The sequence below is a fragment of the Zonotrichia leucophrys genome, chromosome 17, assembly GCF_028769735.1.
Source record: "Zonotrichia leucophrys gambelii isolate GWCS_2022_RI chromosome 17, RI_Zleu_2.0, whole genome shotgun sequence".
NCBI lineage: Eukaryota > Metazoa > Chordata > Aves > Passeriformes > Passerellidae > Zonotrichia > Zonotrichia leucophrys.
This window is the reverse complement of record NC_088186.1, coordinates 3,473,358-3,488,051: the sequence shown is the minus strand read 5'-3', so window position 1 is coordinate 3,488,051 and position 14,694 is coordinate 3,473,358. Positions and strand designations below refer to the sequence as shown.

Below are 14,694 nucleotides of genomic sequence, written 5' to 3'. Positions count from 1 at the left end.
AACCAAAAACAAACAAAAACCAAACCAAAGGAAAAAAAATAAAAAAAACCAAAACAGAAAAAAAAACAACAAAACAAAACAACTCCAAATAACAAAAAAAAAAAAACAAACAAAAAAACCCTCTAATAGGGGGAAAAAAAAACCCACAAACAAAACAAAAAACCATACAAAAAGCAAAAAAAAAACAACACCAAAAAACCTCCAAAAAAACAAAACAAAACAAAAAACCAAAACAAAAAACTCTCTAACAAAAAACCAAAACAAAAAAAACCCCCACAAAACCAACAAATAAAAAAAACAACAAAAAACCCACCCCAAACTAAACATAACAAAAAAAAACCCAAAAACTAACAAACAAGATTTGAGCAGTTCTACATCTGCTCAAAGAAAAAGAGATTTTCCTGTGAAGAGACTCTGGAAAATTTGGTGGTTACAGGGGTTTATTCCTTCCCTCTGGCCCATGTCTTTGGTAATTCCTCTCTGCCCCTCTGGATTTATTGAAGTTTTACTCTCACTCCTTTCATTCATATCCATTTAAATCAGGTGTTTAAGATGTTTTAAACACATAAACCAGGTAATTCTGTTCATTCAGTTCTTGCTGGTGGAGCCCAAAGCTGAACATGGGTTGGCTTCAGTTTAATTTTTGTATTATTTTACAAGGAGGGGAATCCCTCCAGAATCCAGAATTTCACCAATCATCACTCTGGGTTTATAAATTTTAAAACCTGGGCATTTTAAATTCGTTTTCAAGTCTGTGAGGCTTCAGAGAGCACTTCAATCACCTTCTCCTGCATTTCCCCAAAGCAACAAAAGCAATGTTTGTCTGCCTTTCCTCAAGGAGAAATTAAAGTGTCACATCACAGGATGCCAAGGAAACACCGGGGGAGGAAAAGCCACGGAAATATTTAACCTCAATGCTGGGTGCTGGATTTTGAGGATGATGAAGGATGGAGAGGGACCAGCACAGGGAACACATTTGGGAAGTGCCAACACAAACCTGGGGAGCACAGCAAGGGCCAAAGTGCAAGAAAATGAGATTTTGATGAGCTCAAAGTGCAGGGATGGCACCCACTGGATCAGAACTCTGGGACACAGAGTTATTCCCAGGGATATTGAATATTCCCCACACACACAGCCAGCCCAACCTGGGCTCATCTGGCAGATGGAGCCTTCCAAAGGAACCCAAAGCCAGCAAAAAGTACTCCTGGCTTGGGGTAAAATGACAAAACAAAAGACACTGGAGCCTCAAATCACATCAAATCCCACATCCCAGCCCTTCCCATTGCACAGGAACAGATTTTGCCCACGCTGCCAGAATTACCACAACTATGAAAACTCAATGAGGCTTCATCTTCCATCAATAAATTCATTTCTTTTTCTATAGAGGCTCTCCCCCAGCCCTGGCAGCTGTATGCTAATTCCCCCTCAGCACTGCATTATTATCACTTGGAACAGATGTTGCAGCCACTCCAAAATCTGGAGGTTACAAAAACTATTAACCTAAGCTGGGCTGAGGAGGAGGAACAGCTCAGCCCTGTCCTTCTGTCCTTCTGCCACTGCCCCCAGCCAGGCTCTGCTCCAGCTCAGCAACCACAGCAACGAGGGGATCCCAAACTAATCAACAAAAACACCCCCAAATATTATATTTTCAATAATATAATATAATATAATATAATATAATATAATGTAATGTAATGTAATGTAATGTAATATAATAATAAATTACTTTTTTATATATAGAATGTAATTTATAAATTATATATGTATATATATAAATGATATATATATATTCTATTCTATATTATATTATATATATAAATTTTTATTTTATACAGAAAATAAAATATAGTATATGTTTATATATTTTATTTATAAATAATATATATTATTTATATATTTTATATATAAATTTCTATTTTATATATAATATAAAAGATATTATTTTTATTTTATATTATATTTTCTAGTATACTATAGTATGTTATATTATACTAAATCTATTATATATATAGTATATATAATATATACTATATATAGTATATATTATATATATATAATTATAGATAATATATTATACTAATATATACTATTATACTATATATAGTATGTATATTACATTATATTAAATGATATAATTTTTATAATATTATATTATTTTTATATTATTTATAATTTCTTACAAATTTCAAGAGATCAAGGAAGACGCTGTGATTCGCTCCAAAAACTCAGGGAAATCAGCTACAAGGTCCCAGGGGGTTTTCACTGGGCACAAATGTGGATGCAGCTATTTGGGGTTTTTTTGGAGGTGTCTTTGATGGGGGGAATGTGAAAATAAAATCGTTTTAAGCCCAGATAAACCCAACTGGGAAAGGTTCAGCATTCCCCATGGAGTTCTTTCTCCAGAGCAGCCCAGTGTGGCTCCTGGAGTAATTAATGCCAGAATCTATTTATGACCTTTGAAGAAATTGTTCTTTTCTGAAGGGAAAGCTGTTAAACACGTTAGCAAATATAATTAAGAGGGGAAGGAGGGGGGGAATGACAAAAATCTGGAATTAAATCTCTCCTAATTAGAAATGCTTCTTGCAACAACCTGGCTAAAACCCCACTCTCAGGCAGATACTGGAGCTTCATTAAAGCCTCCTCATTACCCTTCCCGAGATAACCCAGCTGCCAATACCAGGAAAATTCACTTCTAACCTTTGTCACCTCTAAGAAAAAAAATAAATAAATATTTAGGTGTTCTCTGTGTGGGGAGAGCTTGGGGACGTGCACCTGAACACGCAGAGGGTGGAAAATGCACCAGGGGAGCAGCAAAGGGTTTGTCTGGGCTCTCAGCCTGCCCCAAAGGAACAGGTTTGGCTGCTCGGGGTATCTGACCACGATTTCTGCATCTCAGGTGAAGTTCCCAGCAGAGAGACACTGATTGCATCAGCTCCAGGCGGCCAAAGCTGCAGGGAGGGGCAGCAATTGAGGTGGGAAATCCCTTGGAAGTGCCCTCCTGCATCAGTGGGAGCATCCCAAACCCTGGGAGCCCAAAACTGATGGGTGAGAGCCGAAATGAGGGATGGGGGACTCCAAAATGCAGTTTGTTGTATCCATGAGTTACAGCAGCCCAGGGCTGTGGGTGACAGAGCTGTGCCTACAGCTGCCAGCTCCAGCTGCAGGCAGGCCTGGAGACCCTGAGTTTGGGTTACAATGCATTATAGACTTTTCTTTTGGTTACAATGCATTATATTGTTTTCTTTTGGTTACAATGCATTATAGACTTTTCTTTGCTGAGCATCTCAATCCAGTAGGACCAATCTATACCTGAACTATTATCTATAGCCCATCACAACTACTGTAATTACCATATTCATGTTGCTGTTCTCCAATCACTACAAGTCAGTACATTACAGTTTAAGCTCGTACATTTTTAGTTTATTAGTATATTACAGTTTAAGCTAGAAGTTGTTTTTCAGTTTTCCTGCACTGGAAAATTCTGAGAGCTTTTTTTCTACTTGCAACATTTGCTGACTTGTTTGCCTGTGCTCTCTTTCTGCTTGGTAAAAACATCTTCTTGTTTGGGGTGGGTTTATCCTTTGCTCTAAGCCATAAAAACCCCTTCTAACTCACACACCCTTTGCCTCCTTGGTTATCCAGTGAGACTGGCTCAGCAATTCTTTTCTTCTATATCAAAACTTGCTTCCATCTCTATTCCTTCTTCAGACTCTACATTCAAAAATCTTCCTGCCAAGCACACATATCTGTGAGACTCTTGTCAAACTTTCACCCTTCCCAACAGATGAGGAAGGGTTAAAGTGAGGTGACAAATCTGTGATGTCTGCCCTGTGACCTGGAATGGGATCATTCACATCTGGCAAGATCCCAGGTGACACTTTTAATTAATTCAGAAAGATCTTTACAAAAACTCCTCTTTTCTGCAGAATTCTTTGTGCTCAGGCAATCCCCACTCCCAAAGTAAAGTCTATAATGCATTGTAACCAAAAGAAAAGTTTACAAGGAAATTTTCTGGTTTATTTTCTGTTTAAAGCCACAATTCTCCCACAGCTATGGGAGGAAAAGCCTTGTCTCTTTCTTTTGTTGTTTTTTTTTTGTCTCCTCCCCTCTCCAAGGCTCACCAGTGATTTTCTTGGAAGATCACTCACATGAGAAAGTGCTTCCCATAAACACAAAATGTGCACACAAGGCTGTCCCAGTGCTGTGCACATTTCCTGTCCTGGGGCCATGCCACTCAGCCTGGGATTTCCAGGCTTTCACACACGCCAGGTCTTAAAGAAATACCACTTTATTTATATATAAATATATTTTGTAAATATATAAGTACATAAACTTTTATATATTTAGTTGTATATAAATATATAACTATTTATTTTATATATTTATTCTATATATTTAGTTATATATAAATATATAACCTTTTATACATTTTATATCTATTTATAAATATAAATATATTTCCTATAAATAAAATATTATTATAAATTAAATATAAATATGAATACTATATATATAATACTATATTATATATATATAATATATATACTGTATATTTTATATATTTATATTTATATATCTGTTCATACTATACTATGAACAGATATATAAATATAAATATATAAAATATAAAAATTAAGTATAGGTTTAAATAACATATTTTTATAGAAATATATAAAAAATACATATAAAATATATATAAAATATAAATATATCTAAAGATGTAAAGATATATAGATATATCAAGATATATTAAAAATATATATAGTACTTATTTTTATAGTATATAGTACATATATATATACATATATATATAGTATATATATAGTATATATATATACTCTATATATATATATATATATATATAGTACTTGTTTCTAGATAAAAATACTATATACATAAATATATATAGTATTTATTTCTAGATATAAATAATATATATATTTATTTTTATATAAATAAAATATTTATATAAAATATTTATATATTTTACACAACTCTCTAGCCCATATTTATATATTAAACATATTTTCACCATCACAGATCTCACTGCTTCTGCCCCAAACCCAACCTCTCAGACAAACCTGTATCCTGCATGGAGCTGAGTGCTCTGAGAGCATTCCCAGCTCTGACAAACCCCAGGGAGCCAAAAAACTCATCCTGGAAATCCAAGAACGCCTCCCTGCAGGGCAATCCCGGTGCCAGAGCCTGCCCTGGGTTCTCTGGCAGCAGCACAGGCCCTGCCCTGCTCCCAGCCCGGCTGCACCTTTGTTTTCCAGGCACTGGGCGCCCCCAATTTCCATGGATTTCACAGATAATTCAGTGTTTGTGGTGCTGAACACAAATCACTCCTCCCCTTCCCCAGGCACAAACCTCCTCTGTTCCCCCTTCAGACACACCAGATGTTCCATTGAGCTGAAAAGCACCATAAAACACACCAAAATATGTCAGTGCTCCAAAAGGGCCAATTCACTCCCCCCTCTGTCACTGTCACATTTTCTGAAAAATCCCTTCACCGGGATTTCTCCTCCTGGGAAGCTGAGAAACCTCAGAGAAAAATGAAAACAATATTATCTGATTTGCTTCTGCTGTGTTTTGCTGCTTTGCAATGTGGTTTGGAGACATTTTATCCAACAGGTGATTGTTTGATTGGTTTTATGTGAATTGTTTTAACTTAATGAACAATTATGGTCAAGCTGTGTCAGGACTCTGGAAGGAGTTACAAGTTTTCATGATCATTCTTTGTAACCTTCTGTCTGTATCCTTTCTGTATTCTTTAGTATAGTTTATAGCATTCAATAAATATAATTTTAAATTTATATAAACTATATAATATAATAATAATATCTAATATAATTTTAATAATAATATATAATAATATATATAAATATTATAAATAACATATATATAATATTATTATAATACTTATTATATTATTTATGAAATATTGAATTAATGTTTATATATTATATTCTATAAAATATAATATGATATAAATATAGTATATATATAATATAATATAATATTAAAACTATATTTATATTATATATCATATTATATCTTTTATCTATAGATATATATAATATATATAATATAATATATATAATATAATATAATATAATATAATAAATATAATATAATATAATATAATATATATATTAAATGTAGTATTAATATATATTTAATTAGCCTTCTAAGAACATGGATTCAGATTCATCATTTCCTCCTTCATCCAGCAAATCCCATACTCCTCCATCAGTGTTCAAATGCTGCAAGAGGAAGACCAAATTTCCTCCATGGGAACCTTTTAACCTTCCCCCTCTCCTCATTTACCAAATCCTGGAGGTTTGGGGGGCCCCAGTGGGGGCAGGCCCAGGGTCCTGGTTCCTGCTGGAGCTCCAGGGACAGCCCAGAGAGGCACAGAGCCCTCCCAGGCTCCCATCCCAGGGAGCCAAACCAGCTCCATCACCTGGAGCACAGCTGGCAGAGGGCACTGAGAGATGGCAGATGCTCCCCAGCTGCAGCAAGGCTGGAAAACCCAATCCTGAAAAACCCAGTGAATAAAAATCAGATTTTCTGCTGGGTCCGTAGCACAGAGTGCATTCACTGCAGAGCCATGAGGAGCAGTCAGGATATGAGTCAGGCTGGGGCTGTCCAGGGAGGCAGAGGAGGCTCCTGCAGCTGGATCCTGGCTGTCCAGGCAGGGTTACAAAACAGGAACAGATCCCACAGAGCCTCCTCAGAGCAAAGGGTGCTGGCCAGAGGAGGCACATCCTCTGTCCTGGGGCAGGAAGGGCTGGCAGCTCTCACACAACTGCTTGGGGAAATCTCCAAAGAGATCCAAAGAGGTGCCCAGAAATTTATTCTGCAGGACTGGTTAGACAAGGCTGGGAAATCTGATGGCCACACATGATCTGCAGTGACCTTCCTGAGGAGAACTGGGGTTTTCAGAGCCTCCACAGAGCAGCAAGCTGCATCTTCACCTGGTATTTTCACCATTCCTTCCTCAGTGGAGCCCTTGTGGCTTTAGGCAGAGCACAAACAGCCCCTGACACAGGACGGGGGACTTAGACAGCCCAAACACCCATCACAGACAGAAACCCCAAAAAAGCCTTTCTCAGCTAAACCTTGCTGGTAATTCAAACCAAACTCCAGGGCTGGGCTAGTCCAGGATCTCAGACAAACACTCCCAGAAGCACAAAATGTGCAGGGAAAAAGCAAATCCCAGGCACAGGGCTCAGCATCTGCACAGCCACAAATGCCAGGGATGGGGATGAGACGCCTGGAGAGCAGCACAGATTTGTTAAATGTACAAATTTCTGTGCTCTGTTTGCAGCCAGGAGGGAGAGCCCAACCCTGTCTGTGTATCCCTGCCTGTCCATCCCATCCCTGTCTGTCCATCCCATTCCTGTCTGTCCATCCCTGTCTGTCCATCCCATCCCTGTCTGTCCATCCCATCCCTGCCTGTCCATCCCATCCCTGTCTGTCCATCCCATCCCTGTCTGTCCATCCCATTCCTGCCTGTCCATCCCTGTCTGTCCATCCCATTCCTGTCTGTCCATCCCTGTCTGTCCATCCCATCCCTGTCTGTCCATCCCATTCCTGCCTGTCCATCCCTGTCTGTCCATCCCATCCCTGTCTGTCCATCCCATCCCATCTGTCCATCCCTGTCTGTCCATCCCATCCTGTCCTGTCCATCCCAGTCCTGTCCTGTCCATCCCATGTCCTTCTGTCCATCCCATCCCTGTCTGTCCATCCCATCCCTGTCTGTCCATCCCATCCCTGTCTGTCCATCCCATCCCTGTCTGTCCATCCCATTCCTGTCTGTCCATCCCATCCCTGTCTGTCCATCCCATCCCTGCCTCTCCATCCCACCCAGGCTCAGTCTGAAGCAACACTTCTGTCCCTGCCAAAATTCAGGTCCCTTCTTGCTCCAGATGAGCTGAAGGAAAAGAGTCTGGAGCTCCCACACCCACAGAATTTGGGGTGCTGGGTCCCATCCCATCAGGCTGAAGGGAGGATGCTCAGCTATCCTACACAATCCACCCCAAATTCCCTCATTTCCCCAATTCCTCAGCCAGCCCCAGCAGCTGGGCAGTGCCAAAAATCCCCCTGCTCCTGGCACAGCACCCTGAGCAGGATGGACCAGCCAAGCATTTCTTACAGCTCATCAACAGGGACAGGAGGCAGCTTGAAAAAAATCCAACCAAATCACTTTTTTTTTCTTTTTTTTGTGGCTTTGTGTTTTTAAAAGCATCCATTCATTCAAGAGCCTGTTGCTGGTAGGTGTTTAATGCAGGTATTTAGCTCTCATCCATCATTCAAGAGCGTGGAGAGGGGAAAATAAAAAAAATAAAAGTTTTCACTGCTTTTCAGGCTGCTTGGCACAGCTCACAGCATCCATCCAACACCCTGCACCTTCTCCTGCCCCACCAGAACATTGAATATTTATGAGCTGCAGGTTCAGTTGGATGCTCCAAGCTCAGAGGGTCACAAAGAGGCTCCCAGAAGGGTTTGGGGTCTGAGTGGGGCTGGGCAGGAAGAGTGGCAGCAGCTCACACAGAGCACCTTTTTTTCCCTTTTTTTTTCCTTTTTTTTTTCTCTTTGCAAGTCTCAGCACATCCCAACGGGAAGTCAGTGAGACACAGTAAACAGGGATATGCAACCAGGCCATTTTTCACTCTTTTTTTTCTTTTTTTTTTTTTTGGAACAGAACTCACTTTCAAAAAAGCAGAGAATAAACAAAAAGCCAGAGGAGCTGAGCAGGGTAAATCAAGAGTAGCTACACAAACCTTGCTCAAAGAACCCACGAAGCCCTGATAATATTAAATTATATTTAACTGCTATCATGACATATGGAAGCAATTACAAGCACTGCAGCTATAAACCCTTCAAGTGGCACATTAAAAACCCCAAAGCCTTGTGAAAAATCACCTGCCCCAAATCCTCCAGCATCCCTCACCTCCCCTGTACCTGGGGGAGGCTCAGAGCCACCTGCTCCTGCCGAGTCACAGCAAAGCAGCACCTCCATCACCAATAAACCAATAAAATATAGAAATATAGAAAGGATTTTGGTGGCAAATGGAGGAAAAACAAGAGGTAAATGTGACAGCTCAGGCAGTGCGGGGCTGCAGTTTTCTGCAGAGCAGTGGGCAGCCCAGCCATCACTCCAATTAAATTTGCTGCCTCTCATCAGCCCCCAGGGCCCCAATCAAACCTCCAGGTGCTGCAGGGAGGGCTGGATTCCCTCTGGAGAGATGTCAATATGCTCCCAAACAACAATCCTTAACGAGCTGGCCATTGCTGCTAAATCCAACTCTGTGCACCCACCAACACATTCACTCTGTGGCTGCTTCACTTCCAGAATCCAGGAGGTTCTGGAGCAGGAAAATGAAGATTTTTAGCAGAGACCATGGAGATTTTCAGCAGAAACCATGAAGATTTTCAGCAGAGACCATGAAGATATTTTGCAGAGATATTTTGCCCACACCAGCCTTTGATGGGGGGTGATATCTTGATGTTAAATCACATCCCACAGCTTTGTGTAGGCACCAATTTTCAGCTTTCTTAACCCCCAGAGAGTGCTCAGAAAGCCAGGATGGGGCAGTGGGGCAGGATTTGGGGGTTATTGCTTCTTCCTCAGTTATTCCCCATTGAATTAACCCATTTTCCTTCAGAGCAGAAATGCCCTTCAGAGCATCCCCAGGAGGGATGAGACTGAACCAGAGGAGGGGCAGAGATCTGGAATTCTGCAGGAAATTCCCAGATTCCCTAAGTTTTCCTGGATAATTCCTGATCAAATCCTGTAAATATGTCTGGCACAGCTGATGCAGCCCCCATGACATTTCTGCTCCAACCTAGGCTGCCCTACCAACCCCCAAACAATCCAAAGTACCAACCCCAAACACACCCAAGGCCCTGTCAGGAAGGATTAATTTTATCTAAGACAAATGCCAAAAAAAAGGAAAAAAAAAAAGGGAAAACCTCACAAAATTCACAGCATCAATATTAACCTCACCCAAACGTGCAAGGTGTTTTTAGTGCACATATTTTTTTAATGCTGAAACAGCAGCGGAGAGTCATTTAATTTGTATTTGACCAGAGATTTAACAAAATTAGGATTCAAAGCTAATTATTGATGAAAATGTAAAGTTTAAAGATCTTTGTCTCACTCAGTGGCAGAGGGCTGGGATTAGGAATGGGAATGGGGAGAGGAGTGGGATTCTGGGGATGGCAAAGCACAGGACTCCCACTTCTGTAAATTCCAATTTTCCACTCTGGCTGGAAAATCTCCCTGAATGACACCCCCAGAAACCCAATCACAGCTACAGACACAATGATCAATAAGCACCAATCACCCCCATGCCATTCCCAGCTCTCCAGAAACAGAAACAAAGAGCAGAAATGAAGTTTCGCTCCATCCAAACTGCCCTCACGTCCAGTGACTCTCACAAGAGAGCTGGGACTCAAGATTGTTTTTCCTGTTTATTTTCTTGGCCACTCTGGAGGTTCTTGGGGTCATCCCATCCTCCCAGGCCCCACCAAGGAGCAGATTTGGGGTCACTGAAACTGAATATGAAAATAAAGCAAACTTCAGACTGCAACTAACGGGGTGGTTTGCCTCATTTATTTAATTAAGCATTAAGTATTATGCTTAATAACCCCCTACTGCTGCATGGCCAGCCTGGCCTCTCAGCTCAGCCATCCTGAGCTGATTTTACTTCTTTTTTTCTATTTTTTCTCTATTTTTTCTGGTTTTTTTCAATTTTTTTTCAATTTTTTTCCATTTGTTTAAGCCTCCTTCCACCAAACCAACCAGGAACTGGAAACACTTCCAAGCACAGGGAGGTTTTATGAGTTTGGGGACATTTCAGGAGGACAGGGACACCAATCCCTGCAGCCTCCCTGTGCTGCCAACACTCCAACCTCACCTCTCAGCACACCTCCAACAGCTGCAAGGAAAAACAAATCAGCACAGAAAAGGATTAAAAAGAAAAAAAAAAAATAACACACAAGTGCCTGGATCTTGAAGTGTTTCTGTGCAGTGATGTGATTTCACCTCTGGCCTTTGAAACGCTGCTCACCTCGGGCAAAAATCTGTTTTTCATTGCACACCTGCACACCTCAGCTAATTCAGAGGGAAAGGTGGATGACAGAGTATTTTACTGGCTGTTTCAAGTCTAGCACAAGTGTCTTGTCCCCTGGCACTTTACCTGATTAATAACAAAATGAGCTCTCCAGTGAGGCAGACAGCTGGTTAGCCAGTCCAGCCAGCCAGGCAAAATGTGCATTTACCATCAAAAACAGCCTCTGAAGTTCCTCAGTGCACATCCCTGCCCCGTGTCTGAGCACATCCCAGGTGGCAAGGATGGATTCCTACACAATTCCTCTGAAATGTGGCCCAGAGACACTGAACTGCCCCCAAAAGCCACAGCAGGGCTGGGGCATCCAGGGGGGCTCAGCCCCTCCATCCCCATCACCCCAGGGCAGCAGAAGTGCCTTTAACCACCCTGGGGAAAAGCCAAATTCCCAGGAATTAGCAAACACATCAAATAGAAAGGCTGATTCCAGAGGGGTTTGGGTCCCACCCTGGCTGAGGATGAGGCATCGGCAGAGCATCCACTCCCACTCCAGGTGATGCTCTGCACTCCTGTGGGCTCAGCTCTGTGCTGCTCCCCTCTAATGATCGGATTTTCAGAGCCACCAAACCCACCCCAATCAGCCCTTAAAGCTGTGAGAGCAGCCAGGCGGGACAAGCAAAAAAATTTATTACAATTTTATTGTAATAAACAATTTTATTACAGAGAGCAGGGCTAGGAAATATCCCCTCCAACTAGGCAGGGACAGCAGGAGCCTCCTCTCCAAACCAGATCCTCCCTGGATCACAGCTCCCACAGAACCAGAGCTCATGAAAAGCCCTCTAAGATCCAGCCCAACACAGATTTGGTGCCAAATCTGCCACCAAACCACGTCCCCAAGCGCCACATCTCCAAAGCCATCCTGACCTCCCCACAAGGGCAACTGCCACACCAACATGAGCTTTGTAGGATTACTGTATTCCCAAAAAAACCCCAAAACACAGCGTGCCATTCCCAGCACGTTGTAGGGAAGCTCCTCATGCCCAGCTCCTGCACTGCAGTTTAAATTTGGAAACATCAGCCCGAGCGGAAAACAGTCTGATCAGTTCAGAGGCTGGAAAGCCAAGAGGAAATCTCCCAGCATTGTTCCACCCTGGGCAGAGGCATCGGGACGTGTTTTTATTTATTTATTTACTGGGGGCTGGGGATTCCCATCCCGGTGCTCTGCAGGATCCTCATCCTCACAGCAAATCGCCCTTTGCCACCCAAAAAAGGACCCAAATTTGGGAGCTCCTGGCTGTCCTGAGCCACAGCAGCCACACGTGGCTGTGTCCTGCTGGGTGTAAGGGACAAACTGGAAAAAAAAACCATCAAAACATCGTCCTGCAGGGAAACTCCAGCGGAAAAAGGGAGAGGGATTCACTGTCACAGCACAGGAACTGAGCTCCTGCGGGCGCTGGGGGTTTATTTATCCCTGAAGTCACAGACAGAAAGTTTCCCTTCACATTTCACCGCTAGAACCTGTTGTTCAAAACTAAAAGCCGACGCTCTGAAATGAGCTTGTCAACACGCAGGGGCTGCCGGCGGGCAGGGCACAAAGCCCCATTTCGTTCGTTCCGATCGATTTCACTTCCCGATTCCCATGCAAATACCCGCGGCCCAGCTTGCAAAAACACCAGCGGAGCTCTCAGACACCAAACAACCTGAGCTGAGCTGATTTTACTTCTTTTTTTCTTTTTTTTTTCTGTTTGTTTAAGCCTCCTTCCACCAAACCAACAACTGCAAACACTTCCAAGGATGGAGCCCCTTTTAAAGGAGCCAAATGGGAGAACAGGGCAAGGGTGGAATGGGGTCCCTGCCCTGAGCCCCCCATCCCCATCAGGGATGCAGCACCGGGGCTCGGGCACTGCTCCGGCCTCGCTCCCTGCCCGGCCAGGCTCGGGGCAGCCTCACACAGCACCAGAGCTTCGCGTGTTTTCATAAATTTATTCATTTATTTTGCTTTGAGTCTTCCCAGCCAAACTTTGGTCCCGGCGCCCGCTCCTCCCGCACATCCCAGACGGAGCAGCGCCTCCATGAAAACCCCCAATAATCCCATCTCCTCCATGCCCTGCTATTTGCTTTTGTTTCGCCACGGCTGTAAACACCAGGGGGATGTTTCCCTCCTGCCCCGGCTGTTCTCACTGCCCCGGAGCCTTTCCCGGAGAGAAACCGGGGGGATAAAGCCTGGGAGGGGCTGCGGGGTGGTGGGGAAATTAACCCACAAACATCAGAGCAAAGGAGACAGAGGAGTTCTTTTACTTATTTCGAATAAAGGCAGAGGCTATGGGGCATTCCCTTAATTTTTAACAGAGGAGTGCTTTTACTTTATTCGAATAAAGGGAGAGGCTATGGGGCATTCTCAAATTTTTATCCTAATTTTTCGGCCGCATTTTAACCGGGAGGGTGAAACAGAGGGTCTCCCATCCCATCCCATCCCATCCCATCCCATCCCATCCCATCCCATCCCGTATCCCACCAAGTTGTGCGGAGCAGCAGCCGCATCCCGGGATCCAGGTGCTCCCGGGGGTTCCCCACCCGGCCACCCCCTCCATCCATCCATCCATCCATCCATCTCTCCGCTCCTACCTGGGACATCTGCGGCCTGAAGTTGATGTCCTTGAGGTCGATGGAGCCGGGGGACAGGTTGTGCAGCAGCTGGCACAGCAGCACCCCGTCCCGCAGCGCCTGCGCCAGGTCGAACACCACGGCCGAGGGCCAGACCACCCGGTGGTTCGGGGGCAAAACTTTGCAGTCGATGAGCCAGCGCCCGCACTGCCGCCACTCCTCCATGGCCGCGCTCCGCTGGCCGCCCCGGCCTTCCTCTCCCTCCTCCTCCTCCTCAGGGGCCGCGGGCAGCCGCCCGAGGGGCCGCGGTGCTGGGCGGCTCCGCGCTACCGCCCCGCTCCATCGCCGCCCGCCGGCCCCGCCAGCATCGCTGCGCGCCGGGGCTGCGAGCGGCAGCGGCAGGAGGAGGAGGAGGAGGAGGAGGAGGAAGAGGAGGAGGAAGGAGGGCGGCGCGGAGTTTTCCGGCGGAGGGCTGCCCCTGCCCCCGCTGCGGCCCCACCGCCTGCGCCGGGGTTAGGCGCGCCGCATCCTCCGGGAACAAAGCGGCGGATGGACGGACGGACGGACAGGCGGACGGACACGGCGGGGCCGCCCCCCAGCGTAACTCCGTGGCGGTGCCCGGTGGAAACTTGCGCTGCTGAGGGAGCCCAGCTGGCGGCCGAGCCGGGCACCGCCGGGGGGCCCCGGGCACCGAGCAGCCAGAACCGAGCAGCCCCCAGCCCCGAGCAGCCCCCGGCCCGCCCCGGGCAGCGGAACAGCCCCCGGCCCGCCCCCGGCACCGGGCACCGAGCAGCCCCGGCCCGCCCCCAGCCCGCCCCGCCGCCCCTTTGTCTGCGGGAGCCCGGGGGTGGAGGGGCTTTGGCGACGCTTTGGCTCGCAGCCCGCTTTTTCTTCCCTCAATATTTTCCCCTTTCCCCCCCCTCCCCTTTTTTATTTTTCCTGCTTTTTGTTTTGTTTTGTTTTGTTTTTTTTCCTCCCCCCCTGTCCCTTGTATCCCTCCCTCCCGCTCCTC

General features: G+C 44.7%; 1 protein-coding gene across 5 annotated transcripts in view; it reads right to left on the bottom strand.

The window, feature by feature from the left end:
• Positions 1–14,385, bottom strand: part of VAV2 (vav guanine nucleotide exchange factor 2) — a 128,007-nt gene extending 113,622 nt beyond the window's left edge. For 2 of the 5 annotated variants that reach the window (XM_064727476.1, XM_064727480.1), the window contains exon 1: positions 13,704–14,385. In XM_064727476.1, coding sequence (XP_064583546.1) covers positions 13,704–13,907 — 204 coding nt within the window. In that variant the 5' untranslated portion in view covers positions 13,908–14,385. The remainder of the gene's footprint in view (positions 1–13,703) is intronic. The other 3 variants (XM_064727477.1, XM_064727478.1, XM_064727479.1) reach the window with 3 other exon arrangements.
• Positions 14,386–14,694: the final 309 nt, after the last annotated feature.